Raw genomic sequence first — 27,107 nt, forward strand, 5'->3', positions numbered from 1 at the left:
CCTCTAGCATAAGCATTTAGTGTTCTATAATATCAGTTAGCTGGAGTTGTTTACTAGACCTGTGCAAGCTTTCTATATTTTTCTGTTTCTTTCTATATTTTCCTTGTTCTGTCAAAAACTGAGAAACGAGTGTTGAAATATCCAACTATAATGATCTGTTTTCCATCTCTCCCTTCAGATGTCTGTTTTATTTTGAAGTTATGTTTCTAAGTGCATTTGCATTTAGGATTATCAGGTACTCTTGATGACGTGACCCTTCCATCATTACAAATTATCTGCTTACTCTCTCTCTTTTTCTCCTGAAAGTCTGCTTATTTGATAATATATCCATGCCATCTTTCTTATGATTACTGTTAACATGGCATGCCTTTCCCCCCCATCTTTTTGCTTTTAAACTGTGCATATTTAATGTGAGTTTCTTATAGAAAACATAGAGAGTTGGCTCTTGTATTTTTATACAGTATGACAATTTCCACATTTTTTCTCACCACATATATATCCAGTTCTTCCAGCATCATTTGTTGGAAAGATTTTCATTCCACATAAAATTGTTTTCATACCTTGCTGGTCATATGATCAATTGATCATACATGAGTGAGTCTATTTCTGGACCATCTATTATGGTCCGTTGATTTCTCTATCTTTACAACAATAGCATTCTCTCTTGATTACTGTAACTTTATGTTAATTCTTAAAGTCGTATAGCCTAAGTCCTCCAACTTTGTTTTTTTGTCAAGTCATTTGCCTATTCCATTGGCAATAATCTATTCCCTTGTGAAATAATTTTAAAAACAGTTTGTCAACTCCCACCCACCCAAAAAAAAAGTCCTGTTGGAATTTTAATTGGGATTGTATTGAATTTATAATCAAATTTGGAGAAACTGGTATCCTAGCAGTAACTGACTCTTCCAGTCAATAAACATGGTATCTCTCCCCAACTATTTAAGTCTTTCATCCATACATCACATCATGCACAAAACTTCATTTGAGACAGATTCTGGGAAAAACTTTAACTATAAACCTCCTCAAAGAAAAAGTGGCAGAGTATCTCTGTAACTTGGGGGGCAAAGATTTTAAATGTAACATTTAGTTCAGTTACATTTAATGTAATTCTTGGTACAGTGGGTTTAAATCTACCACACTGCTATTTGTTTCTATTTAACTATATGTTCCTGGTTCTTTTCTCCTCCTTTCTTGCCACCTCTTTCCCCCTTTGGGGGGTTATTTTTTAGTGTTCTGTTTTATCTCTCCTGGTATACTACCCATACCTTAAGTCATTGCTCAAGGCTTTACAACATACATCTCTAACATCACATTCTAACTTCAAATAATATAACATTTTGCATATAAAAATCTTCACCTCTCCCTCTTTTTCCATTTGTGTGATTTTTTTTTTACATATTCTACTTCTTTATATGACATGCACTAAAAAATTAAATGCTATTATTTCTTTCTTAGACAGTCAGTAGCCTTTTAAAGAAATCAAAAAGCGAGGATAAAAAATCTCACACCTAAACTATTCACTTTATTTCCGGGATTCATCATTCCCTAATGTAGATCCGAGTTTCCATCTGGTATTATCTCTGCCTGATGAGCTTTTACCAGGCTGATAAAACACAAGGACTGTGTTCTCTGTCCATCTCTGATCCCAGTGGGTGCTTCACATAGCACCCAAAACATTGGAGGTGTTGGCTTAAAGGTTTACAGTCTGCTAAGTGCTTTATTAGGCATACAAAGAATGTACAGGGGAACCCACAGAAGGACCCCCCCCCAAGCCTAGTCATGGTCAGGAAAATTTTATAAAAACGTAACATATATCAATGGCAAACAGACATTTTCCAAAAGGTTAAGTGAAGGAATGACAGTTTAAGAAAAAGAACAGTTTTAGAAAAGGAGGTATGCAAAGGCACACTGGAGTAAGCTGTCCTGACACGTCCTGGTGATGGTGAGAAGCAGAGTCTTTCACATGAAGTGTGGAGGGACGGGGGACAAACAGCTGAAGAGAAACGCCTAGATCAAAATTTTAAGTACCTTGAATATCAGAGTGGGGACTTTGAACTTTATCCCATAGGCACCGGGAAAGTCTTTAAACCAGATGGTGACGTGGGAACGTTCATGCGTGTTTACAGGATGATGCCGGAGCAGGGTTAGAGGCGGGGGACTGAGTAGCAAGTATTTCTAGAGTCCCCAGGGAAGACGGCAAAGACGTGCAGCGGAATGCAGGGGCATCAGCTGAACCCACAGGATTTGGGGCTCAGTTAGACTTAGCAGGAAAGGAAAGGGAGGATTAGAGGAAATCAAATCTCAATCCCAAGAGCAGGGAAAAGAAACACGTAGGCCAAAAGAAAGAGAGTGAGGTCAACAGGCGGGTAACCAGGCACCAAACAGCACGTCAGCTAACCACCAACTCTTCTCAGTGTACATTTGCACCAAACCACAAGGCAACATTTTTCTCATCTTAAATTGTCATTAGGAACTGCAGGGGCCATGACATGGAAGCCAGATATCAATAAGGTGAAAATAATCCAAGACCTATTTATATGAGCAGTGGCAGCGGGAGATGAGGGGATGAGAAAGAACACACACCAGGAGTGGACCAAAGCACAGGAAGGGCCTGAAAAACTCTAACAGCACCTGGCAGGCATCCTTGCCAAAGCTCCCCGCTGGCAAGTGCTTTGACGCTTTATACAAATTCAAAACAGAGGCAAGCGTTGGCAAGAAAGACCATTACTCTGCGGGTTGAAAAAGTGATAGATGATGAAATGTGATCAAAATGTGCTTGGGTTGAAAAGCCCAAGCAAAGACATTAATTCTTGCTGAAGCCATTCTCCAATGGCTGGGGAGAACAGCAGTCTTTCCTATGAACTGAAACTACCCTTACTTTTGGGGGCTGTATCACTCTAAAGAGAGTTTTATATTGACATTAACGTCCCTCGATTATACTCTGTGGACTATAGAGCCCACTGGTGGAGGGGAGAGGGATGCTGCATGTGATGTTCTCTCCCCCACAGTCAAGGATAGACAGGTAAGTATAGCCTTAACTCCATTAAAAATAAGTAATACTGGGACTTCCCTGGTGGCATAGTGGTTAAGAATCTGCCTGCCAGTGCAGGCGTCACGGGTTGGAGCCCTGGTCCGGAAAGATCCCACATGCCGCGGAGCAACTAAGCCCGTGTGCCACAACTACTGAGGCTGCGCTCTAGAGCTTGCGAGCCACAACTACTGAGCCCACGTGCCACAACTACTGAAGCCCACGCACCTAGAGCCAGTGCTCCGCAACAAGAGAAGACACTGCGATGAGAAGCCCGCGCACCGCAACGAAGAGTAGCCCCTGCTCTGCAAAACTTGAGAAAGCCCGTGCACAGCAACGAAGACCCAATGCCGCCAAAAAATAAAAATAAAAAAAGTAATATGAGCCCACTCTATCCTACCCCGAGATGTAATGTGCCCTGGACATGAGAATGTGGACATGCCCAGGGGTGATCAGGACCTGCCTTCCAAAGGCTGCTCACCACCTGGGCAGGAATCTGACCCTAGAGGGTCTCCATTTGGCTGGAGTCCCACCCAGTGCTTCGGACCCCACTGCTCCCAGCTCATCACAGGTCAACTTCGGGGGTGAGGGACTGTCATTCTCCCACCTAAGGGAGGAATAACCTCTAGTATCTCTGACCACTTCCGGGTTTGAAGTAGACAAACTGGTTTCTTTCTCCCTAAAGGAAGACTAGGCCTGGAGAAGTAATCAAGAGAGAAAGCCTCTTGCAAGTAGGGTGCTCTGGGCAGAAATGACCCCACGCTCCAGATGGCTGGGAGCTCTGCAAAGATGGGGCTGAGACGCTGGGCAGCCCAGTCCTGCCTGCACAGTCTTCCTGGGGCGCCCAAAGTGACACAGACAGATAATGCTGGACGCCTCCAGAAGTCTCCAAGACAGGGAGCCATCTGCTGAGCCCCTGCTAACAGGAGAGCTGAACCAGACTGGAGTGAGTTCCAGGCTTGGGACAACGGGCGGGAACCATGTCCTGCACGATGACAACCACAAGCAAGCATACTGCACCGCCCACAATATTACTACAGCATGGTAAAAGGTGTGAAGTCCAGTCACCCCCATCTAACTGAAGCGGCATTGCTCTACACTGCCTGTTTTTCTGATGAAGACCCGGGGAGGCTAAATAAGTCAGCACAGTGAACAGTGGGACCAAAACGAACACCAAGGTCAGAATTCCAAACGCAGCGCCCTCAGACTCTAGAACAAGGCGGTCAAAGAGCAGAGGGGCATTTACCTGGTTGCCGGCAGCGTACTGACTCGTGTGAAGAACACAGATGGCTCAACCTCTACGTGCAGCCCCAGCGAGAGGTTCCTGTAATATCCTTCAATGTGGCCCGGGCCTCCGGAGTATTTGAAATTCAGGATAGCTTCCAGGGTCTAAAAAGATGTAAAAACTGGTAAGTTAGTGCTCCCTCAGTTGACCGCCATTCCCCCAGGCAGCAGACTTCACTCAGATAAGGCTGAAGATTAGCCCAACTGGTTAAGTTATTACCACGGGCAACTCTCACCCAGGGTTGTCACCTGGCACCTGACATCTGGTACCATCTTTCCTCCAATGATGCCCTGTATCTAACACCTACAATTCTCAGCCTGGAAACACGAATGGAAAGGAGCTCCAGAATTACTCTGTGATGGGATACAGCATTTGAGAGAGAAAAACACATTTCAATCAGCATCACTTAAACACACAGATCAGGTTGAGGGGGAGGAGGGGCTTCCATTAAGGAGCTGGAACGTGGCTCCCAGGCTAACAGTGAGCAAGGCCGGCAAGCTACAAACTCATGACACTTCCTTGAACCCACAGAGATAAGGTCACAGGGCAACCACATAGCCAGAAGGCCAAGGAGGAACAAGGTCCTTCCAGGAGGGACAGGGTGGGGACACATCTCACCAGGGGCAGAGGCAGCCACCATACAAGCTGGCAGGAAGGAATCAGCTCAGACGTTAATGAACTGCTAAAGGCTGAGGAGGGGCTCTATTGAGAGTGAGGACTCTCCAGACCCAAGGACAGTTCCCACCCGCTCCAGGTCTTCTCCAAGGACCTCCCTGGGGGCTTACACAAAGGACTGGCAGGAGCAGGAGTGAAGGGGAGCCTCCCTGGTGGTACAGGCCTGGCAGAGGGGGTCAGGAGTCACCACAGGAAGAACAAGAAACCGAAACCCCAGCTCCAATCCCCTACCCCCATCCCAACCCCATCCAGACCCTTCTCTCTCCTCTAAAGCAAAATCTTAAGCTTCTAGAGGAGGGGGAGCCAATGCCAAGGGCACAAAGACAGGGGTAAATATCCGTTCTAATGAGGGGAGGGCAGACGCTGCTGGGAGGGCCAGGAGCCGGTCCCAAGCCAGGATCCTATAGCAATGCCACTAGAGACAGAGGCAGGAAACCCATTCATACACACTGCCCACCACTATACCAGGCAGAGGATGGCTGCTACTGGGGGAAGGGCGGGAGCGCCGAGAGCCCACACGCAGGACCCAGGGGCACGGCCCCGACCTAGGGCTGAGGCAGCACGAGGACAGCAAGAGGGCCCCATCCGCTCCTGGCACAGACCCAGCAGGCACCCGGTAAGACGCCTCTGGGGGTGGCATGAAGCTGTGGGGAGGCCCCGGCCACGTGCTGGTGGGCAGGGAGGGCTCAGGGCTGAGGATGGAGGACCAGTAGGGGAAAAACCCCGGGTACCTACCTCAGCAGCCCCGACTTTCTTCCCCTTCCCCCAGCACGATTTGGAGCCTGTGCTGCACCAAGAGTAACCATAGCAACAGGAAATCTCAAACGCAGCTCAACTCCTCACTAAAATGACTCAGCCTTCCCGGGTAAGGTCCTAAAACAGGCATCAGCAGCACACTACGGCCCAAGGGCCAGATCTGGCCCGCAGCCTGGTTCTGTATGCCCGGGAGCTGAGAACAGTTTTCACATTTTTAAAAGGTTGTAAAACAAAACAAACGACAAAACCAAAGAAGAATATGCAACAGAGACCATAGGCAGCCAGCAAAGCTAAAATATTTACTATACGGTCCTTTACATAAAAAGTTTACCCATAAAACTCTAAGAAGAAAACATAGGAGGAAATCTTCATGACTTTGGATTAGGAATGGTTTCGTAGATATGACACCAAAAGTACAAGCAACAAGAGGCAAAAGGCTGGTGTCATGGAAACCCAAGGAGGGCAGAGCTCTGGGAAGAGGGGCCAGAATGTCCGCTGCTGCAGCCAATTCATGTAAAAAGGGTCTGAGAAAGCGTCCACCACACTAATGGTGATGAAATGGTCACTAATGACCCTAGCGGAAGCCTTTTCCAGAAAGGGAAGCGTGAGGGTGAGCTCAGAGCATCGTCTGGGGCTGACAGTGCTGGACAGGAGCCTCAAAACCACGTGTTCAAGGTGGGGACTCAAGCACATTCCCACCTGCAAGAGCCAAGAGAAGCCACACTTCCCAACGGCAGAGCAGGTGCCTGCCCACCTGCCCCCTGCCCTCCTGCCCTCTTCCCTATGCTTCAAGAGTCACATTTCAATAAGCCTTCCAGGCAAGACACGGCATTTAGCCCTCAGTCATTGCTTTCACTGACCGGTTTCCCCTCTCCAAAAGAGAGGCAGCCACAGCTACACAATTATTTAGAACTAAAGAAAACCACCTGTGTATGCATGCTGTCAGAGGCCATCCTAGGTGGAGAATGGTCTTCCTCTGGGAAGGCCAGAGGATAGAAATTCCAGAGACAGGCAAGGCAGCCTGGTACAGTGGACGGAGAGCAGGTATGGAGGCCAGATGAACTCAGCCTGACCCTCTGTGAGACCTTGGGCATGGTATCTCACCCTTCTCAGCCTCGGTTTCTCAAGTGTTAAGTGGGGACAATAATTAACACCTATCTCACTGGACTTGAATGAAGATTCGGTGAGAAAACGAAGTAGCAGAACAAATATGCACTCACTACATAGGTTCCTTTCTCCTTCTGCAACCTCACCATCTGACACCCTAAGGCAACACGGCTTAAAAAGGAAGAAATGTGAAATGTATTTCAAGGCCATTTATTTTATTTAAGATTTTTCGTATCGTGGTAAAATACTCATAACATAAAATTTATCACTTTAACCACTGTTAGGTGTACGGTTTTGTGGCATTAAGTACTTTCACACTGTTGTACAGCCGTCACCACCATCCATCTCCAGAATTCCTCATCTTCCCGAACTGAAACGCTACAAATTACACCCAAAAATCCACTCCCCTCTCCCCCAGCTCCTGGCACCCACCACCTACTTTCTGTCTCCATGGATTTGACTACTCCAGACACCTCACGTAAGTGGAATCATTGCATTTTTGTCCTGTTGTGACTGGCTTATTTCCTCAGCATAGTGTTTCCAAGGTTCATCTGTGCTATAGCTTATATCGGAACTTAATTCTTTTTTAAGGCTGAATAATATTCCACTGAATGGATATACATGTTGTTTATCCATTCACCTGTCAACAAGCACTTACGTTGCTTCCACTTTTTGGCTATTGTGAATAATGCTGCTAGGAACATGGGTGTACAAATATCTGTTTGAGACTCTCTTTCAATTCCTTTGGGCATAGCCCCAGAAGTGGAACTGCCAGATCACATGATAATTCTATATCTAATCTCTTTAAGGAATCACTATACCATTTTCCACAATGGCTGCACCATTTCACATTCCTACCAGCAATGCACAAGGATTCCAATCTCTCTACATCCTCAACAATACTTGGGTTTTTTTTTCCTGTTTGCTTGGTCTGTTTTTTTAATAATCACCATCCTAATGGGGGTGAAGTGGTATCTCATTTTGGTTTTGATGTGCATTCGCCTAATGACTAATGATGTTGAGTATCTTTTTACATGCTTACTGGCCATTTGTACATCTTCTTTGGAGAAATGTCTATTCAAGTTCCTCAGTCCCATTTTAAAAGCTCATTGTTCCAACTCACCTCCCACCACTCCTCAAGGTCTATATGTTTACAGGTTCCCTTGAACTTTGGTCCTACTAATTCTCTCAACCTGTATAAATGTTACTCCTTCTTCATGGCCTCTCAAAAGCCATGCCTTCTCCAGTAAGATGGCTATACTGCCTTACTTTAAAAGGACTCCATGAAATACAGATTTTAAAAAAATACTCAAGGATCATATTTTGGTTTCACCAAAATCCCAAATTCTTTTCCCATAGCATAAAGCACTGTACTGTCATCTCAAAAGGATTGCCAATTTTATGTCTTATACTTTTGAAAACCCTTGTTTGTGAGCAGAAGGTAAGACCCCCTCATACACACATCCAAATAAACCTTTCTGTAACGACTTTCTCAGTCCAGGGGACTCTCATCTGTTTGGTCTATTCTTTCATTCCTCTTTTCCATCACTTCCTGGGTACTTTCTGAGTGCCAGGATCTGTGCTTAGAACAACGAATACAGTATGGTCCCTGATCTCAGAAAGCTCACTAAATGCTGAGTCAATGAATGTTTGAATAAATTAACTGATAAATAAGCAAATAAAACCAATCCATCACCCAACACATACATGGCAGCTTCCACAAATTGCAAGCATGGTGGTCAAGGAAATAAACAGGCTCTCAATTATGGCCTTGAAAAGCCAAAATCTGTGAAGTAATAAAAATGTCACACTGTCTTTTTTGTTTTTTAAGGTAAACTTAAAAGTTGTCTCCAGGTAGTGATAGAGTAGAAATCACCTGGGAAATGAGCAAAAAATACACAGAGATAGATAACTGTCAAGTACCATATAACAAAGAAGAAATAGTCTGTGTTTCTATCTTCTTGGAATTGGCTGTTTAGTTACTCTGTAGAGAAGCAAGGAAAAGATATAATTATGGGGGAAAATATGTAATTTATGAAAATCAAGCACAGAAAAGATTTTCTAAAATTGAGTATTACTGCCTTTCTTCCTTGATTTAAAAAAAAAACCCTCAGTCCCAAAAAATTAGAATATTTTAATAAAGCCATAAAGTGGGGTGATAAAAGACACAGGATGTCTAAGCTTTATTTCAATCAAAATATAAGGAGAAACAATGCAGTACTCTGCCATAAGACTTTCCCTTCTTAGAACATGTGATGGTCTTTACTTTGAGGGAAGACTATTATAAAAATCAGAAATGGGCAAAGAATTAGAGAAAAGTTACTTTCTAGGTATACTATCAATATAATTTATTATTTGAGCTAAAATGAAAGGCCTTTCAAGAGCTACCTTTTATTGGGCACCTACTAAGTGCCCAATGCAATGTTAAGTTGTCTTCACACATGGGCTCTCATGTTAAGAGCCCTACAAGGAAAGTCCAGTTTTCTCAAACAAGCAGTTAGGTGACTGGCCTATGCCACACACCCAGGGAGTAGCACATCCAGGGTTCAAATGCAGAGCTGCGTGGCTGCACAGCCCTCTCTCTTCCATGTATGCAAACTGCTCAGAACAGCATTCATTCATTCATTCATCCACCCACTCATTCACTCACTGACCCTGAATGAATGTCTACTAAGTGTAAGGGACTATGGCAGATGACACAATGCCACCCCTGAGGGCTTGCTCAGGTCTAGTCAAAGACACAAGCCCCTAGATATCTAAGACAGTTGTGATATATTACATCACAGAGAAGCGTCCTAGTATATACAAGGATACAGGAGAAAAAAAGCCCGTGTGTGTCAGGTGTGGAGTTGGATAGGAAGAGCAAACAACCCAGCAAGGAAGGGAGGATTGGGCAATTATTAAATAGAAGTTGGACAAATAATGGGAGAAAAAAATCAATTAAGCTAAAACCTATTTTGTGAAAATATCAATAAAAGTGACAATCCTCTAAGTTAGGCTGATCAAGGAAAAAAGAAGTGAGAAACTAATTACTAATATCAGGAATGAAAACGAGTATCTGTACAGATCGTGCACACGTGAAAAAGTAAAGAAAGAGTGTAAACAATTTAATGCCAATAGATTCAACAACTTAGGTAAAATGGGCACGTTACCAAACAGAACCAACAAGAAATAGAAAACCTGAAGAGCCTCCTGCTAAGCAAAGACATTGGATTCATAAACTAAAACACCCTTCTAAAAGAAACCCCAAGCTCAGATGGTCTCCCAGCTGAATTCTGTCAAAACTTAATGTTAGAGACAATACCAGTTTACAGAAACGCCTTCAGAAAAGAGAGGGAGAAAATATCCCAATTCTTTTTATGAGGCCAGTGTTACCCAACTGCTAAAAGCAGAGAGTTCATAAAGAAAACTACAGGCCTATGTCCCTCCTGAATTTAGATGTAAAAATCCTTAACAATTATTACTGAGTCAAATTCAGTAATATTTAAAATGAGTAATACATCATGACCAAGTAAGCTTAACAATGCAAGGTTTGGTTTAACATTAGAAATCAATCAATGTCATTCACCATATTAACAGACCATTAACAGATAAAAAAAAAAAGAAAAGAAAGAAAAGCCACAGGATCGTCTCAATAGCTTCAGAAAATGCAATTGACAACATTCAAAACCTATTTATGATTTCTTTTAAAATCTCAGCAAACTAGGAACAAAAAGGAACATCCTCCATCCACAAAGTGCACCCATGAAAAACTTGCAGTTAAAACCATACTTAATCATAAGCAATGTTTTGCCCCTAAAATCCAGAATAAGGCGAGGACCTTGCTGTCACTACTGCTATAAACACTGTACTTGAGATCCTAGGCAAGTCAATAAGGCAAGAAAAAGAAATTAAAGGCCTACATGTCAGAAAGGAAGAAGTAAAACTGTCTGTTCATATATGACATAGTCATGTGCCCCCCCAATATCCTAACAAATCTACTAGAACTCTCAGAAATTGCTAGTGGTAATGTAAAATGTACAATCACTTTGGAAAACAACCAAGCAATTCCTCATAAATTTAAACACAGAATTAATATATTATTTAGCAATTAAATTTCTACCAAGAAAAATAAAAACATATATCCATACCAAGACATGTATATCAATGTCCCTGGAAACTTTATTCATAGTACAGGTTAATCTCAAACTGAAAATAACCTCAATGTCCAACAGGAGGTAGGTGACTAGACAAACAAATTTTATGGAATACTACTCAGCAACAAAATGAAGCAAACTACTGATAGACACAACATGCAGAAATCCCCAAAACATTATTCTGAGTGAAAGAGGCCAGATACAAAAGAATATATACCGTATGCTTGCATGTACATGAGATGCTAGAAAGGGTTACTCTTTAGGACAAAAAGCAGATCAGTTATTGCCCGGGTTGGGGGCAGAGAAGGCTGACTGCAAAGGGGTCAGGGAAACTTGTTGGGCGATAATGAGAATATTCTATATCTTGATGACTGTACAGTTAATGTGGCTGCATTTTATAGAATGCAAATTATATTTAATAAAGTTATTTTAGAAATTGATCCTGATCCTTAATAGGCACAAAATCACTTGCAATCATTAAAACAGAAGACTCCAAAGTCATAGTGTGGGCCACACTGATGGAGGGCTGCCTATGTCTGAGGACGAATGTGGAGCCTCAGGATCCCCAGGTTCTGCAGCAGGGTCGTGCAAGTGAGGTTATGATTTACTGTAATTAAACTTCACACGACCTTGGAAAAGTCATGTCCTTTCTCTAGTCCTCAATACACTCATCTGTAAAATCTGAGGCTTGTGCCAGATATTGCCTGAGGTTCTTACCAGTTCTCATATGAATTGTTTCTGTTCATTTTGTAATACTAATCTAACGTTCCCTGATTTCTAATCTAACTAAGGCTATTGCCAGAGAAAAACAATCACCCTGGACACTGTCATAACTAATTTATATGTCTAAGAAATAGACCTCTAATTTTTAAAGACCCCAAGTGGACCTGTCACCACAGATTTCCTTCTGCTCTATTTCTGTGATACGACACAAGATTAACAGCTGTGATGTTATTCACTTAATAAGTCAAACGTTCAGGACCACAGGTCCCAGCTGGGGCTCATACCCCAAGAGGCCAGTCCTACAGTTTACTTAAGGTCAATGAAACATACAAATGAAAGCCTTACCACTACTTTCCAGTTAATTAGCACTTTTGGCCAAAGTCTTTCTTCAGTGTTAATTATGCCTTAAAGATGCCAAGTGACTACAAATTAAATGGTACATCCACAATAATGTAGGAATGGATCTGAGCGACACCAGCCATCAAAACAGCTCCTCTTCAAGAGGCCCAGAAGTCCCTTGGTGACTGAGAGGGGTCAGGACATGAGGTCCAGATGGAGGAAGATGTGTCTGGGGACTGTTAAAAGGCTAAGTCAAAAATCTGATTTCTGGTAACAAAAAAAGCAGCCGTTTCTTCTTTTTTGTTGTGAAGTACATGTTCATATCATTTGACCGTTCTTTTTTTTTAATTGACCTGTCAGGATTTTTTCTTCCAGATATCTAGGAGGTTTTATATATTAAGGAAATTACACCTTGCCTGTGATATAAGCTGCAAATATTTTTCCCCATTTGGATAGTATCTTTGGGTTTATTTATGATGTTCTTTGCAGAAATGTTTAATTTTGCAGTTAATGCAGCAGTCTTTTCTTTTATGTCCCTTGCACCTTTTTCATGGCTCCTGAATCATGGTTAGAAACACTCTCCACACTCCAAGGTTATAAAATATTATTCTCCCCTGTTTTCCTCTATGACTTTAAGGTTTATCTTTTAAACTTTTAACTTCAATATTATCTCAAAGTGACAGAAGATTTGAAAGGAAAGTACAAACACCACCCCGTTACCCAATTCAACAACTTTTCACATCTTCTCTCATCTTTAAATTCCCTCTCTTCAGACAGAGATAGAAGATAGATAGATAGATGCATAGATAGATAATGAAATAATGATGATAATGGTATCTGCAAGTTCTGTTCCTATTTTTCCATTAGTAATTAACAAGCAATTTGTGTGGAGATGCTTTGAGAGGTGATAAATACCTTATTCCTCATTAAATTCTCACTCACTAGCTTTAGCATCGATTGACTATTTTCTAACAACACAATTTTCTTTTGCTACTAAGATGCTCTTGCTTCAAGGCTTTTCCAGTGAACAAACCTGAGAAATATGTGTCTATACATACATACATACATATATATTGGCACCTTGCTGTAGATAGATACGGATATAAGTATATATATGGACAAAGATACAGAAATAAACACAAACAGGGAGTTCAGAGTGATACCTCAAGTTCCAAATTTACACCACAAGATTCATTCTCATTTTCCCACACCTGTGACAACCTTCTCTAATGTGAGAAACGTAGGGTGCATCGTGCACCTTCCTCCATAGGACACAAGTTAGTGCCTGTGGGGCCTGTCCCCATCTCAGCCAAGGGCCCACAGAGAGAGGACTCCCGGTGTTCCACCATTAGACCTGGCACCTGGTCTTCATGGGAAGCGGGGTACATAGGTGTGGGCGGGACAAAGAGCTCAAGTCCACCTCTAAGACTCTGGCCCAATGCCAAGTGCACTATAAGATCCCATCCAACGTTAAATCCGTGACAACAGGTCTGTCTTTGATCTCATTAGACTCACACTGCGGCACCTTCGTTAAGCGCCTAATGGCATTCTAACCTCGAGTGTGGAACCACAGTCAGGTCCACCTTCGCTGTATGCTGCCTCTTTGATAGGCCTGGGGCCACATGGTCTGTTAACCAGGGCTGGAAACATGGACATTCATTCATTCAGATGGCTGAGATGAAATTATGGCTTTACTCCAGAGACGTACAAGAATCAGAGGCTGCCAAAGCCCGACGAGGCTACTCAGGATACAAGGCAGTGACCACTGCAAAGCCCGCATCTCACGAGGCTCTGCTTTCTCTGGAGCTGGGCTGCTCCTGATTTAATTTATTTCTGCTGATGTTTTCATTTATTCAACAACTCTTCTAGTCTGTGGCCTCTGCCCCTTTCTCACTCCAGCAAACTTCCTTCTTTAAATAGAAAACAAACTTTCTGACTGCTTGGCCAGCCATGGCACTTCTAGGTCCTCGGAGCAGGTGACCCTGGTAAATTCCACCTCCACCCTTTATCTTCACAGTGGGAATCAATTTAACAGCTGCTTTACAGAATTCTTTTCCAGCTCAGTTGGTACAACAGGCCAAGACTAGATAGAGCCGCCTGTCCTGCCCAGACCTCAGGAGTCCCACGCCCAGGATGAAAGCTGAGCAGCTGAGACTGAGGGGCGCCCTTGTAAGCCCTCTGTTGGGCTTCTGTCCCCGATAGCAAAGGCTGACTCTGGCACCTAGAATTTCTTCTTCTGGTCTATAATCTGCTCTCCCATTTTGAGATCCTCCAGAACATCTTGGCCAATAGGAAAAGAGGTTAAGGAAATAAAACTGCATTTTAATGGTCATCTATTACTATACATTGAATTCCACTTTCTTTATGCATCGTGTAGTTTAAGCCTCAAAATCCTTCAGAGAAGAGCTCATTAGCCCCATTTTGCAGGTGAGGGAAGGAGGCTTAAGGAGGATTAGGCAGCATGTCCCAGACCACCCCTCTGCGGAGAGCGCTTGTTCTCCGGTCTTCCGTTTTCACATGAAGGACTTTCCCCGAGGACTCTCTCCCTCACTCTTCCACGCCCTGGTTCACATGGAAAACACTGGCTACCCCAACTCCCACTGGCCACCCTGAGGCCTGAGAGACCAATATCGGGGTTCTCTGGTTGGATTTTACAGCCCACCTCTGCCCGGCACCTCTCCTGACTGCGGACCTCTGCCCCAGAACTCGCGTCAGTCCCCAGGAGAGCTCGTTTCAACACAGTGCTGGGCCCCACAGCAGCGTTTCTGATTTGCAGGTCCAGACGGGGCCCGAGAATTTGCATTTCTAAGGAGATCCCAGGATGCTGAAGCTACTGGTCCAGAGACCACACTCTGAGAGTCACCACGTGCAGGTGGGGAGAGGAGGGCAGCCTCCCTAACTGGTGAGATGGGAAAGGATGGGTCTTGTGGGCTCCACCCCTCCCTGTCCTCCACTGGCCCTGCAGGCTGGCCCGAGTCCTAGAGCCGGCCCCGTGGGTGAGAATCATGGACTTCAGCTCTGCCCTTGATTGTGTGGACACGCTAGTTCCACGGTGAGGCGCTGGGGAGCCCACGTGGCCACAGCCAGGCCGGCCCTCCCACCCAGCTTCTCCGGGTTGGTGAGCTGACCAGGCCACTCCTGCACACACCTCTCTGATGTTCCAAACTTAGACTGTGCAAGCAGGGTGCTAGCTGGGCTCCTCTTAAACCCTGTTACCCGTGTGAAGACAGCCTGGGGCTGACAGTCTAACACCTCCCTCCTTCCACGGTTCCTTGGCAGGCCAGGGAGAGCCACCACCCCGACTGTCCATCAAACGTCCACTGAGCCCCGTCCCGGGCTGTCCACCATGCCGCACGCCCTGCCGAGAGCATGAGGAGGGGGTCAGACTGTTCCGGAAGAGGCTGGAGACAAGAGGAAACCAGGCTGACCCTTTTCCAGTGTGACGTTTGACCCCAGCTGCATGAAGGCAGGAAAGATGGGAAGCGGACCGGTGGAGACAAGCAGGGCACCCTGGCAGGCCAGCTGCCGAGCTCTGGCCAGAGCTCCCTCAGGGCCTGGGACTGAGTGCTGGGCCACAAGCAGCTGAACCACAATGACAGAAACAAGTCACAACAGATCCAGACGTGACTTTACACTTAGCCACTGACTCTGAAGACCTCACCTCTCAAGACCACTGGCCTACAGAGCCTCCCATGGGTTGATAAGAAACTGTGGCTTGAGATGTAGAGAACAAACGTATGGGCACCAAAGGGGGTAAGTGGCGGGGTGGGGTGGGGGTGGGATGAATTGGGAGATTGGGATTGATGTGTAGACACTGATGTGTATAAAATGGATGACTAATAAGAACCTGCTGTATAGAAAAATAAATACAATTTAAAAATTCAAAAAAAAAAAAAAAAAAGAAACTGTGGCTTGGATTTATGATTTGTCCAGCCAGTCGCAAAGCTTGTCCAAGGCAGAATTTAATGCCACACCTGCCCAACTCTGAACTCCTTGTAATAGACAGCCATGGCACCGCTGTAGAAACAGTCATCATAACCCATTTAAATGTCAGGTCGTCCCCCCCACCACGCCCTGAGAGTCCCTCCAGGCACGGCGGTGCCCCCAGGGCTGGCTCACAGCCTGGCACGCTGCCCGATGGAGGAGTTCAATCATCGCTTACCAATTAAATAAATAAATGAATGAAAGGAGTACCTTCAGCATTGATATAAAGAGCTTTCAGAGGATTATGGCTTCCTAGCCTCTGGGAGAATAAATCTCTATTATAAATGGAAACCTTATAGTCCCGCAGATGCTTTTTTTCCTTAATGCACAGCTGCATGAGAGAAAATTATCCCTTGTGTGCTAAATACGCCTTTCTAATTACACTCACCTAAGACGCATTCACTCTAAAGGCTAAGAATAGCTAAATAATATAAATTACAAAGGAGTAACATTCTGTGTCAGCTGAAACATTAAGCCAGAGGTAAGCCAGGATTAGTGAACAGTCAATAAGTCATCGCAAAGGATCATTAGTATTAAAAACAAAACAGATGCACAACGAGGGCAGAGAACTTCACCCCCAAATAAGAGCCAAGCCGCCGCCAAGGCATTTGGTTTCCTGCCTCACTTGAGTCCTTGCCTCTGGCCACCCCGCCAGGGGCACAGGTGAGGAGGAGAAAGGTGGCAGCCAGCAGGAGCCCGAGGACCCGTGCATGGTCAGATGCCGCCGTGCACTTGCTGGCCGGGTGCCCGGGGCAGGCGGCCTCGCTCCAGCTTCGGACTCCTCTGCGCGATGACACGACGAGGGCCCCCTGCCTGCTGGACGGTGTGAGCAATGAATGAGAGAACGAACGAGGGCAGTGGGTTTAACAAGCCTCGGCTCCCTCTGCTTCCCCAGGGAGGACACCTCCGTCCTGACAAAGATGAAGGCGGAAGCCTGCGGCCTCTTGGGGAGATGAAACCAACGGTCCAAGCGCAAGGACGCCGCCCGCTCAACCGCCACGCAGCCAGGAGCCCCAGATCCACTGTGTTCCTTGACTCCTTCCTTTCTCCAGATAGTCGCTCTGACTCAGTGTTATTCTACTTAACCAAGGAAAGTGAAAAGCAGTTATCACCAAGACGACGATTTGAATGTATTGATAGTTAATATTCTAGCAGTACTGGCTTCCCAGAGATGAGTTGTCCTTTTCAAAAGAATGGTAGGATTGCAATGAGAAGCAAAAGGAATTCGGGGACTGTTTTTACCTAAAATGGGGGGCGGGATCCAGACTGCATTATGGGGCAAGCCCACCTTCTACCTAAGGAACACTCGGATAAGAAGTCCCCAGGGTTTGAAGGGGAGACTGAAAAGACGGGTGTGGGCAGGCTGAGAGCCGTGCTGCCCCCCAGTCCTCTTCACGGGGAGGGTGAGAGGGAACTTCCCCCGATGCCTCACGGCCACTGAACCCCTTCCGGTCCTTGCTTTGCTGGCTCGCCGTCCCCAGCCTCTGTTCCAAGACCACAGAGAGACCCGTCCCTCCGTCCACAGCCTTGAAAGACGTCTCTGATATTTCTCCTCCCGAAAACAACTCACAGAAGCTCTTCAGACGTGGCGGGGCCCCCATCTGCCACAGGGCACAAAGCATTCAGATGGTCATTTTGTACTTTTTTTGACACTAAAATGAGGGAAATGTCACTTATTCTTAGGCTTTTGTCCTGAGGGACAGAAATGTGTACAAAGTCTACAAAGGGTCCCGTCACATCTGCAATAAAATGCTCTTGTTCTACTACAGAACTGGCTGCAAAGATGGACCAAACCTCCTCCGTGAAGGGCTCGGCCTGGTGGCCTGTGGGCCCCCCATGTGACCTTCCAGGGGCAAGGCTCCTAGAAGCAGCTAAAGATAGCTGCGCACACTCTAGGGCAGAGAGTCACACACCTGTGCTGTATCTCCTCCTCCAGCACGCACGCGCGCACGCGCGCACACACACACACACACACACACACACACACAGGAGCCCCATGAACCCTGCACTCCAGCACACGGGTAGGTCTGAAATTAGATTGTGCTAAGAATAGCCCGGGTTGGAGTAAGAGCCGAAGGGCAGTGGGCATGCAAGTCGTTGCCCAAGGCCCCTCTAGAGAGCTGGGGCGTGGATCACCTCAAATCCAGACGAGAGGTTAGAGAATAAAGAACAAAACAAGTGCCTGCCTTCGGACGAAGGAAAGAGAAAATGTGCCACTCATGAAGAAAGAGACAAGAGGGGCTGGAGGGGCTCCAATGTGTTACTTAATTCCTCCTGATTCTCTGTGTGCCTGCCTTGGGGTCGTCAAATCCTCAGTCTCTGTTTGAGAAATACACAGAGAACAACAGTAATGAGTAATAGTTGTGCTTTCTGAGTTCCTCATGAGAGCGAGGCACTGACACAGTTCAGATGTGTTGAAAACTCTTCAGTGTAGACAGGTGAGTTATGCCCTGTCTACTGGGCTCCACCACCACCTCTAGCAGTAGGTGGAACTGGACTCCAGTCAGACTCCAGCAGTAACGGTGGCACGTACCGCTCCTCATCACTCCGCTCCAGGCAGGGACAGAGGTGGGAGAGTCAGGAACTCAGTGCCCTGGGGAGGTAACTGCCCAGATGGCAGCAGAGGAAAAGACTGGGGAAGGAGTCCCCAGCTGAGCTCCCAGGGAGGGCAGGGGTCACCCCAGGGAGCAAAGGGCCCATCAAGGGCCAGAGGGATGTGCTGACCTGCTAGGAGAGATCCATCCAAAGCCTCAGGCCTCCAACCAGAACCCAAATGAGGCCCTACACAGCACCAGCCCCAGGAGCTGACTGCATCTTCCTAAAGGATCCAGCATAAGCTGGGCGGGAAACCACAATCACAGAAAGATAGACAAAATGAAAAGGCAGAGGACTATGTCCCAGATGAAGGAACAAGACAAAACCCCAGAAAAACAACTAAATAGGGATAGGCAACCTTCCAGAAAAAGAATTCAGAATAATGATAGTGAAGATAATCCAGGAGGGACTTCCCTGGTGGTGCAGTGGTTAAGAATCCACCTGTCAATGCAGGGGACATGGGTTCGAGCCCTGGTCTGGGAAGATCCCACATGCCGCGGAGCAACTAAGCCCGTGCGCCACAATTACTGAGCCTGTGCTCTAGAGCCCACGAGCCACAACTACTGAAGCCCTTGTGCCTAGAGCTCGTAATCCGCAACAAGAGAAGCCACTGCAATGAGAAGTCCATGCACCTCAACGAAGAGAAGCCCCCACTTGCTGCAACTAGAGAAAGCCAGCACGTAGCAACAAAGACCCGATGCAGCCCAAAATAAATAAATAAATTAAAAAAAAAAAAAAAAAAAAAGATGATCCAGGACCTCAGAAAAAGAATGGAGGCAAGGATCGAAAAGATACAAGAAATATTTATCAAAGGCCTAGAAGAATTAAAGAACAAACAAACAGAGATGAACAATACAATAACTGAAATGAAAAATACACTAGAAGGAATCAATAGCAGAATAACTGAGGCAGAGAATGGATAAGTGACCTGGAAGACAGAATGGTGGAAATCACTGAAGCAGAACAGAATAAAGAAAAAAGAATGAAAAGAAATGAAAACAGCCTAAGAGACCTCTGGGACAACATTAAACACACCAACATTCGCATTATAGGGGTCCCGGAAAGAGAAGAGAGAGAGAAAAGACCCACGAAAATATCTGAAGAGATCACAGTCGAAAACTTTCCTAATATGGGAAAGGAAATAGCCACCCAAGTCCAGGAAACACACAGAGTCCCAGGCAGGATAAACCCAAGGAGAAACACACTGAGACACACAGTAATCAAACTGACAAAAATTAAAGACAGAAAATTTATTAAAAACAACAAGGGAAAAATGACAAATAACATACAAGCGAACTCCCACGAGGTTAACAGCTGATTTCTCAGCAGAAACTCTACAAGCCAGAAAGGAGTGGCACGATATATTTAAAGTGATGAAAGGGATGAACCTACAACTCAGAATACTCTACCCAGGAAGGATCTCATTCATATTCGACAGAGAAATCAAAAGCTTTACAGACAAGCAAAAGCTAAGAGAATTCAGCACCACCACACCAGCTCTACAACAAATGCTAAAGGAACTTCTCTAAATGGGAAACACATGAGAAGAAAAGGACCTACAAAAACAAACCCAAAACAATTAAGAAAATGGTAATAGGAACATACATGCCAATAATTACCTTAAATGTGAATGGACTAAATGTTCCAACCAAAAGACACGGACTGGCTGAATGGATACGAAAACAAGACCTGAATATATGCTGTCTACAAGAGACCCGCTTAAGACCTAGGGACACGTACAGACTGAAAGTGAAGGGATGGAAAAAGTTATTCCATGCAAATGGAGATTGAAAGAAAGCTGGAGCAGCAATACTCATATCAGATAAAACAGACTTTAAAATAAGAATGTTACAAGAGACAAGGAAGGACACTACATAATGATCAAGGGATCAATCCAAGAAGAAGATATAACAATTATAAATATATATGCACCCAACATAGGAGCACCTCAATACATAAGGCAAATGCTAACAGCTATAAAAGAGGAAATTGACAGTAACACAATAATAGTGGGGGACTGTAACACCTCACTTATACCAATGGACAGGTATTCCAGACAGAAAATTAATAAGAAAACACAAGCTTTAAATAACATAATAAACCAAATAGATTTAATTGATATTTATAGGACATTCCATCCGAAAACAGCAGATTACACTTTCTTCTCAAGTGCAGACAGAACATTATCCAGGACAGATCACATCTTGGGTCACAAATCAAGCCTCAGTAAATTTAAGAAAACTGAAATCATATCATATCAAGCATCTTTTCTGACCAAAAAGCTATGAGATTAGAAATAAATTACAGGGAAAAAGCCCATAAAAAACAAAAACACATGGTGGATAAACAATGCTCTTTTAAATAACCAAGAGATCACTGAAGAAATCAAAGAGGCAATCAAAAAATACCTAGAGACAAATGACAATGAAATGATCCAAAATCTATGGGATGCAGCAAAAGCAGTTCTAAGAGGGAAATTTATAGCAATACAAGCCTACCTCAAGAAGCAAGAAAAATCTTAAATAAACAATCTAAACTTACACCTAAAGGAACTAGAGAAGAAGAACAAACAAAACCCAAAGTTAGTAGAAGGAAAGAAATCATATGATCAGAGCAGAAATAAATGAAATAGAAAGAAAGAAAACAATACCAAAGATCAATAAAACTAAAAGCTGGTTCTTTGAGAAGATAAATGAAACTGATAAACCTTTAGCCAGACTCATCTAGAAAAAGAGGGAGAGGACTCAAACCAATAAAATTAGAAATGAAAAAGGAGAAGTTATAACAGACACTGTATAAATACAAAGCGTCAAAAGAGACTATTACAAGCAACAATATGCCAATAAAATGGACAACCTGGAAGAAATGGACAAATTCTTAGAAAGGTATAACCTTCCAAGACTGAACCAGGAAGAAATAGAAAATATGAACAGACCTATCACAAGTAATGAAATTGAAACTGATTAAGAATCTTCCAACAAACAGAAGTCCAAGACCAGATGGCTTCACAGGTGAATTCTATCAAACATTTAGAGAAGAACTAACACCCATCCTTCTAAAACTCTTCCAAAAACTTGCAGAGGAAGGAACACTCCCAAACTCATTCTACAAAGCCACCATCACCCTGATACCAAAACCAGACAAAGATACTACAAAAAAAGAAAATTACAGACCAATATCACTGATGAACATAGATGCAAAAAATCCTCAACAGAACACCAGCAAACAGAATCCAACACATTAAAAGGATCGTACACCATGATCAAGTGGGATTTATCCCAGGGATGCAAGGATTCTTCAATATATGCAGATCAATCAATGTGATACACCATATTAACAAACTGAAGAATAAAAACCACATGATCATCCCAATAGACGCAGAAAAAGCAGAAGTGTTTAACAAAAGGGAAAAAAATGTGAGCTAGAAGGAAGGCAGACCCACAGATGTGGTTACAAACAAACCCTCAAATGTGTAGCACACACAGAGTCATATATCCATGTCTGTATTTTCCTCCATCGTAGAATTCTTCTCATCACCTTTACTTCGGGATAAATGGAATCTCACAGACCATCCTGCCCAACCCTCTCATTTTACAGATGTGGAAACTGAGGCCCAAGGGGGTGAAGTAAACTCCCCCAGGTCACACACCCCATTAAGGAGGGCAGAGCCACAGCTGAAACCCACAACTCAGGACCGCTGGCCGAGACGCTGTCCTAGAGCGCGAGGCTACGCCGAAAACTCTTGCTGAGAAGAGTCCTGTCCGTAGACTGACAAAGTAAATGCACCTTTCCTGAGCTAAATGCAAAATCAATGAGCTCCAAATCAGTCCAGCCCATTGCCTGCGGAAGCGGACCTTTCAAAGGTTGCTTATACTGCAACTGGGCTCCTGCTGTTTTAACAGAGCCCTGGGAAAGCACAGGAAACTGTCGGTGCGCAGGTGGGAAGAAACAGCCTGTGATGAAGCTTGACACTCTCAGCCAGGCCTGTCCCCAGGCATGACTGGGACGGTGCCCCCATGAGCAAGAATCAGCAGCGGCTTCCTCACTACGCTTCCTTGCCATGGGCTCACCAGCCTCTGAAAACGCACTCACCTCCAACCGGAAAGGGCACCTTCCCCCGTATCCCCCCACCTCCAGGCCCTGGGGTTTCCTAGAGGCTGGGCGAGAGAAGGACGCTGCGTGCCGGAGCACCTGCGACCCCTCGGCGCCTGCGCTGGGCCTCTCACCGCATCTGCCAACGATTCTGGGATGTACGCAGCCGCCTCCTCAGCGTGCAGAGGGGAAAACCTGCCCAAGGTCCTCCCTCCACCCCTGCAGCTCAGCCCCAACACGAGCCCCTGAGCCAACACTGGGAGGTATGCAGAGAATCTGCGCTTAAACCATCCCGTGAAGCGCGTGGTGCTGGCGGACGGCTGCAGGCACAGCACTGAGCTTGGTGCCAAGGGCGCTGAGGACAGTGTGGGTCACCAGGGCCGGCGGGCTGAGTGGCTGAGAGATGGGGACACTCGGGGACCCGAGTCTCCAGCCAGGCCACTGGCCCCGCTCTGCACGGAGCCGGTGAGGGGACTAGGCAGCAGCCCCCTGCGGTTTTCACAGCAGGCAGGCAGACAGACATGGGCTGGTCAGCGCGGGCTGGGCCCCTGCAGTCTGAGAGTCCTAAAACTCAATCAAGAGCTCCTTTCCAGAGAAGGAATCTGAAGAAGTTCCCTTTAGCACCGGCCCTGGAGAGTCTGGCGCAAACATGAGCATCATGCACTCCATAAGCACAGAGCGTGGAGGCCGGGCCTCCCGCTAGGAATGGTAAATGAGACAGGGCTCCGCTCTGTGTGTGGGAAGCCCACCACGTCCAGCAACGGCAGGCGTCCTCCCCCGTAACACTCACAACGAATCCCCATCTCACATACGGGGCAACTGTGCCCACCAGCCTCTCCTAGAACCCAGGGGTCTGTGGGAGCAAAGCCCAGGCTCCTCGTCGCCCCCCCGTCCCAACTCCACCGAGGGCCACGTGACTGAGGAAGCCCCCCCTCCCCCCAATCCCAGGACCTTCCTCCAGCCGGGGTAAAGGGGACTTACCCCTGTCACTGCACAGACCACCCCCTCCCGGGACTACCCCAGGCTCACAGGCCCTCGCTGGTCCTCCCAGGGACTCAGGCCACCCTTTCACCCCTGAATATTCCACCTGGGAAAACAAGTACCCCACAAACATTTGGGGAGGGGAGAGAAAGGGAGACGGAGAGGGGAGGAAGCGATTCGTCGGGAGCCCGGGGGCTCACCAGGACACAGGGGAACAGGCTACCAACAGCCCCAGAGAGAGGACATCCCGGCTACCTTGTAGGCACCTGCTAGGTGGCTCCAGAGCCCTGCACGCTGGGGCAGGGTGCCTGGCGGGCCCCTCATTTCTCCTCGATGGACTGGAAGTCATTAAACCAGTCCTTGATTGCTGTTCTCAGATCTTCAACTGCTGCGAAGACATGGCCTCACACACGGGGACCCTGTACGAGGCGGTGGCGAGAAGGAGGAACTCCCAGTCCAGACACTTCCTGCAGCTGCCGGAGGCAGCCGGGACCACCGGGAGGGCCCAGGGGAGATCTGGGTGAGCCCCTCCCTCCCTCCGTCCCTCCCTCTCGCTAGGAGAGCCGAAGGGACAGTGAGGGCTTTCAAAGTGGGAGCTGCAGAGCAGAGCGAGACCTGTGATCCCTGTGGGAGCCCCGGGCGGGCGGGGCGGCCTGCGCAGGCTGGGGTCTGTACCCAGGGGCTCCTGCAGGCCCTGCGCGCTCTGCCGTCAGTTTTCCCGTGGGACTGCCAACCCCCCTCCCACACCCTAGATGCAGATGCCTTGACGGTTACACGTTTGTCTGCTTCTCCAGCAGGCATCGGATCGGTCCCTCTCCCCTTCCAGGCCGGTCTTAGCCCCCCGACACAACAGACGAGCAGGCACAGGACATGGCGTCCACCCGGCGCCCGCCAATGCCTTCTTCGGAGATCTGGAGGAAGAGGCTTCCCGGCTCCACCCTCTGAACCGCGAAGTACGGCTTCTTCTTTAGGAGCATAACGCGGCGTATTCTTGGGAAAGGGGCCGTTTTGTTCTCCAGGGTTTTACACTAAGTGTCCTATGAAGGACATTTGCAGTTATGTAAAGATGCTTAATTAGGATGGCTGCTCCCCAACATGAGAGAGAGATCCTTCGTGGCCCTGAGACACCTCTGAGGGAGGATGTGCAGAGGAAAAACCAATGACAAGAGCCCACACTTAAACTCATTAGTAGCGACTACGTGTTTTTAATTCTCACATAACGTAACGTACACTGGTGCAGCCATTGCGGAGAACAGTACGGAGGTTCCTCAAAGAACTAAAAACGGAGCCACCATATATGATCCAGCAATCCCACTCCTGGGCATATCGAGAGAAAAACACGGTTCGAAAGGATACGTGCACCCCAATGCTCATTGCAGCACTGTTCACAATAGCCAGGAAGTCGAAGCAACCTAAGCGTCCGTCAACAGAGGAATGGATAAAGAAGATGTGGTACATATATACGATGGAATATTACTCAGCCATTAAAAAGAATGGAATAATGCCACTTGAAGCAACACGGATGGACCTGGAGATGATCATATGAAGTGAAGCAAGTCAGACAGAGAAAGAAAAATATCATATGATATCACTTATATGTGGAATCTAAAAAAAAATGATACAAATGAACTTATTTACAAAACAGAAACAGGCTCACAGACTTAGAGAATGAACTTATGGTTACCAGGGGGAAGGGTCGGGGGGAGGGATGGATTGGGAGTTTGGGGTTGACATTTATGCACTGCTATATTTAAAATAGATAAGCAACAAGGACCTACTGTATAGCGCAGGGAACTCTACTCAATATTCTTTAATAACCTAAATGGGGAAAGAATTTGAAAAAGAACAGATACATGTAGATGTATAACTGAATCACTGTTGTATGCCTGAAACCGGCACAACATTGTTAATCAACTATGCTCCGATATAAAATAAATACTAAAAAAAAAAAAAGAAAAGATCACAGCATGTGTGTAAATGGATCCACAGTCTTCATTTCATTGTAATCAGGGCTGCAGCTTTTCCCCAGCAAAGTGATGGAGGAAGGCTGGTGTGGCAGGGGAGCGAGTGACCGCCTGGGCCCCAGGGCAGAGCAGGCAAAGCTCCCAGGACAGGGCAAGCAAGGGCGGAGACGTCTGTGCTCCAGCTCAGAGGTTTTCTACTGCTGATTCAAAATCACCGTAGCAAGACAGAATACCAGAGTTATCCTAGCACACAGTATTTCTCGGGCAAAGGAGAAAACAGCCCTTTATCATAAGAGGACAGAAATTCATAAAACCCTCTTCAACAGGGAGGAAAACAAAATGGTCAAGTCTGAGATAATTGGAGCAATAAAATAAATAATGGCAGGGACGGATTATAATTCACAGAATAAAACAAACATCCGTGACCCTCTACTGACAATAGTAAGCTGATGGAGGAGAAAGGACTTCTGTTTCCTACGGAAGAATTCCCACTAACGAACGCAGGAGGAACAATGGAATTAGAAAAAACCGTCACTTATCAAACACTACAGTAATAAACACTGCAGGTTAGCATCATCAGTGGATACTGAAATTAGTGAGTGAAAGATGAGAAGCAGCATATTTAGAGTCTCAGAGCACCTCCCACCAATATTTATATTTAGTTTTCAATAAGAGGAAAACTAGCAACTTTTGAGCAGAGACCTGACAGGTATCTCCTTAGCCACGGGATCAAAGTTGCCATCGTCAGGAACGAGACACCAGTGCCTCCTGGGTGATGCCTTGAGAAAGGCACACATTGCTCTGAGCTATTCCTGCCCAAAATGCGTAACATCCATTTAATCACCAAGAAATATCAGACAGTCCCAGATTGAGGGATGTTCTAAAAAAAAAAATAGCTGGTCGGTACTCTTCTCACGTGTCAAGACCATGGGAGACAACGACGGACTGAGGACCATCCCGGATGAGAGGGGATGAAGGATGCTTGACTACCAGACGCACTGCCCCGTCCTGCACCGAATCCTGACCCAGAAAATGGAAGCTAGAGAAGCGGCCGGAAAACCACAACAGGGTTACGAGTTGCGAGCATTGTATTAAGGTTACTTTCCTGGCTTCACTAATTTTACTGTGGTTATGTAAGACATTAGCACTTGGAGAAGCCAGGGGAAGGGTAGGAAGAAATTCTTTGTACTATTTTGGCAACTTTTTTGTAAATCTGAAATTAGTTCAAAAGACAAAGTTGAAAATGTTTAACGGTGAGCAGGGAGCAGCTGCAGCAGCAGCTATGACACACTGAGCACCTTCCTAGTGCAGACAACACACAGATGGCAGGGCCCACGCAGCCTGTGCACTCCCACCTGCAGCCTACTGTGCCCACTTCACAGATGAGGAGACTGAGGCAGAGGGAGGAAGGTCCCACAGGTGCTGAGCGATGGATCGGG

General features: G+C 46.0%; 1 protein-coding gene across 7 annotated transcripts in view; it reads right to left on the minus strand.

The window, feature by feature from the left end:
- TRAPPC9 (trafficking protein particle complex subunit 9) overlaps positions 1 to 27,107 on the minus strand; it is a gene marked incomplete at its 5' end in the record, with an annotated part of 502,410 nt that overhangs the window by 181,754 nt on the left and 293,549 nt on the right. For all 7 annotated transcript variants that reach the window (XM_079722453.1, XM_079722455.1, XM_079722457.1 and 4 more), the window contains one exon: positions 4,278 to 4,420. In XM_079722453.1, the coding sequence (XP_079578579.1) occupies positions 4,278 to 4,420 (143 nt within the window). The remainder of the gene's footprint in view (positions 1 to 4,277; positions 4,421 to 27,107) is intronic.

Source organism: Hyperoodon ampullatus (genome assembly GCF_949752795.1).
Source record: "Hyperoodon ampullatus genome assembly, chromosome: 17".
NCBI lineage: Eukaryota > Metazoa > Chordata > Mammalia > Artiodactyla > Ziphiidae > Hyperoodon > Hyperoodon ampullatus.